This window comes from Ursus maritimus (genome assembly GCF_017311325.1).
Source record: "Ursus maritimus isolate PB19 chromosome X unlocalized genomic scaffold, ASM1731132v1 scaffold_X1, whole genome shotgun sequence".
Lineage (NCBI taxonomy): Eukaryota > Metazoa > Chordata > Mammalia > Carnivora > Ursidae > Ursus > Ursus maritimus.
In genome coordinates, this window is record NW_024423319.1 from 24,228,839 (window position 1) to 24,232,018 (window position 3,180).

At 44.5% G+C, this 3,180-nt stretch overlaps 1 protein-coding gene across 1 annotated transcript; it reads right to left on the reverse strand.

Annotated features, from left to right (window-relative positions):
- Positions 1 to 707: 707 nt before the first annotated feature.
- PRR32 (proline rich 32) lies at positions 708 to 1,653 on the reverse strand. Its single transcript, XM_008710956.1, has 2 exons — positions 1,583 to 1,653; positions 708 to 1,411 (listed from the first exon to the last, which is right to left on the reverse strand). The coding sequence occupies exons 1-2, from the start codon at positions 1,651 to 1,653 to the stop codon at positions 709 to 711; spliced, it is 774 nt and encodes a 257-aa protein (XP_008709178.1). The 3' UTR covers position 708.
- Positions 1,654 to 3,180: the final 1,527 nt, after the last annotated feature.

The window sequence follows — 3,180 nt, forward strand, 5'->3', positions numbered from 1 at the left end:
ACTGGCTGTTAACTGTTGGCTAGTACTCTCACTGGTCTCATCCTATTCTTACTCTTCGTGCATTTTTCTCTATAATCTAAACTTTGGTGTACATTATGAACCTTATTTTAATTTTCCCATCCTGCTCTGAGCAACTCATTTTTTTTTAAAGATTTTATTTATTTATTTGACAGAGAGAGAGACAACACAGGCAGGGGGAGTGGGAGAGGAGGAAGCAGGCTCCCAGCAAAGGAGCCTGACATGGGGCTCGATCCCAGGACTCTGGGTTCACGCCTTGAGCCCAAGGCAGACGCTTAACGACTGAGCCACCCAGGTGCCCCGCTCTGAGCAACTCCTATAGCCTTGGGTAGGTAGGAAGTCCCCACCCTAGATTTGGCCTAGCAAGAACCCAATCGACTCTCCCCCAGTCACACAGCTGCAAGCCAAGGCTAGGGATTCAACTAAGCTACTTAGAAAGTACAAGCACATTACTGCTTTAATTTCTTTAAAGTTAGAAAACAAAAGCTAAGGTTTAAGCTCCCAGGATGGCATTTTAAAAAAATAATTCACAATATCTCAAACTTTAGAATCTTTATTGAATCTCCAAACATGTAAGGCACATTAGTGCTAAGCAAAGCGCTAAGAGGGTAGGGGGTTTCAAATATAAAAACATAAATGAGTAATTTTCACCTCTTCCCCCAACCCTTTATTCTCCTCCCTTTTTTGTCATCAGTTGTTCTCTCTGTTTGAGGGCGCAGGAGAAGGCATGCCCCAGGAAGGAAAATTGGCAAAGTAAGAAGGTAGTGGTGGTCCAAATATCGGGGGTGGAGCAAAAGCAATAGGCATAGCAAGAAATGGACTGAAACTTGGAGGTCGAGGAGGTATAAAGCAATGAACAGGAGAGCGAGACGGTAAACTGGGAGTACTGGAAGACAAGGGGAGAGGCCTTGGCCAATTCTCCACGGGGTGCCGGGGGCCTCCGGGTGGGAAAGAAACATGAGCCAGCCTTTCCTTGCCGGCCATTCTTGTATTTCCTGGAAGCAGCTCCATCATTACCCCTGATCTAACGGTGGGGATATGTGGGGGGCCTCTTACTTGTGGACCTCTGGATGGAAAGAACCCCTGACCTCGTGGCAAAGCCATGTATAGCCTTGCATTATTGCCACCTCTCTCGGTGCCCCCACTGCTGACCCTTGGCCCCCCTATCATCAGTGCGGGAGGACTGCCAGAGAATTCCTGGGACACATTAATAGAATCCTGTCCCCTAAGCCTCCAGCCTGCCAACCCCTCAGAGCTATTTACTTCTGCTGTTGCCAGGGACTCTTCCGCAACAGCAGGTGGTGGCGCATAGGGGTGTTTGTGAGCACTTGGACTGTCGACAGGAATGCAGGCTCCTACGGTCTCGGTCTCTGAAGGGGCATGCCCACCAAGCCTTGCAAAAATAGAAATAAATAAATTAATAAACATGGAAATGCAGTGATCTGAGAGTATCTGAAATATGTGATTGATTAAACTCGCTGGAATATACCACGGGAAAGGGAGAGCCTATCTCCTCCTCCCACGTGTAGTCAGCAAGCACTTTTTTAGCCCACGTTCACCGTACCAGGTGGCTTCTTTAAACAGACTACCCGATTTCCCTTTCTGGCTTTCTTGTGGCTCCACCCCATTCCCCATTTACCCACCTCCTGAAGGCAGCAAGGAAGAGAAGACCCGGAGATCTTCCTTAGAGGCTGCACGCGCAGGCTTGCCATAGAATTGCCACAGAGAACAGCAGCTCCTTGCAGTTCCTACCCCCCACTCCCCGCCCCCCACCAGGCGTAGGACCTAGGATCCACTAAAGCCCAGTATTCAGATTCTGGCAGGAGTGTTCTGGAAAGTCTTGTGAGGAAAGACTTTTTTTTTCTCCTCCACAGAAGTAAAAGAAAGGTTATTTGTGTTAACAAACACTCCAGTTTGTCTCTCTGAAGCATCATTCAACATTTGCAACCGAATTTTGTTAAAATTTTCTTTCATTCGACCCGTACCACACCCTAGAGAACGAATTTCCTCAAGTTTAACCCCAACTATTTAGACTAAGGATTTGCAACTTTTGTTTCAAAATTACATTTAAGAATCGCTGCCCTTAAATCCAGTATTTTTAGTACCTGAGTTTGTGTCCTGCAAGGTTTTGTCTGTGATCCCCTCCTGCAATCTCTCCAACCCACTCGTCCCTGTCCCAGTTACACTGGAAAACAATTCAAACTGCCTTTTGTCTTCAAAATAAAACAGTTCTATTCAGTTTTGTACTTACACGTTTTCAATACAAGCCATGAAGAAAGTTGATGGGGAAAACCTTCCTGAGGTGATGGAGAAAACCAGCTGAACGCCCACGTAGGCCAATTCAGTCTGGAGGGAGGACTTGTGCTTCTGCCTTAAAGCAGCTTGGCAACTCGAATGAAGCCAGGGACCAACTGCTTCTTTCTAGATTTGGAGTTCTCTTTCTGAGGTTACCAGTTGCTAGGGAAGGGAGGGAGAAAAGGAGTGAGGAGGGGGAGGGGATAAATCTGTGACACTCCTTTGAAGCTAAATGTAGGACTCCTTTTTGCATAGTAGTAGATGGATGGTAAGGGCATTCGCTAAATTAACACTGTTGCAGGCCAGATGGAAAGACAAACCATTTCAAGATCTTAGAAGAATCATGGAGGCATGGTACTTTATTAAGAGTTATTTCTGAAGTTTTCGTTAGGAAAGGTAGTTACCATGTTTCTTCCTTGAGTTTGGAAATACAAACCTTGAGCACTATACCATGCCTAGTCTTGCAACTTAAAATTTCAGTTTTGAAGATGCGTACTTGGTGGAGAACAGAAGTTTGTGGGGTTCAATTTGTTTTCAATCTGAGTCTCTCTTGTGAAGATGAAACAAAAATAGCATTATAAAAAATTACCTGAAAAATCATATTGGCTTTTATTTTTTAGCCCCTTAATTTGTGTTTTTTTTCTACCTTCTAGTTTATTAGTTCTGTATGTTGGTGTTCATGTGTGCATCTGTGTGTGTGTATGCCTGTAATAGAGCTCTGTAAATATACATTTTTCCCATAATGAAACTCTGTAAACTTCTCTACAAGTGGGAGATGAAATAAAAGGCATAACAGATACAATAAATTTATGAATATTAGCTCAGATTTCACTCTGTAACTTCTTCGCATAAGGCACTTTCTGTTCT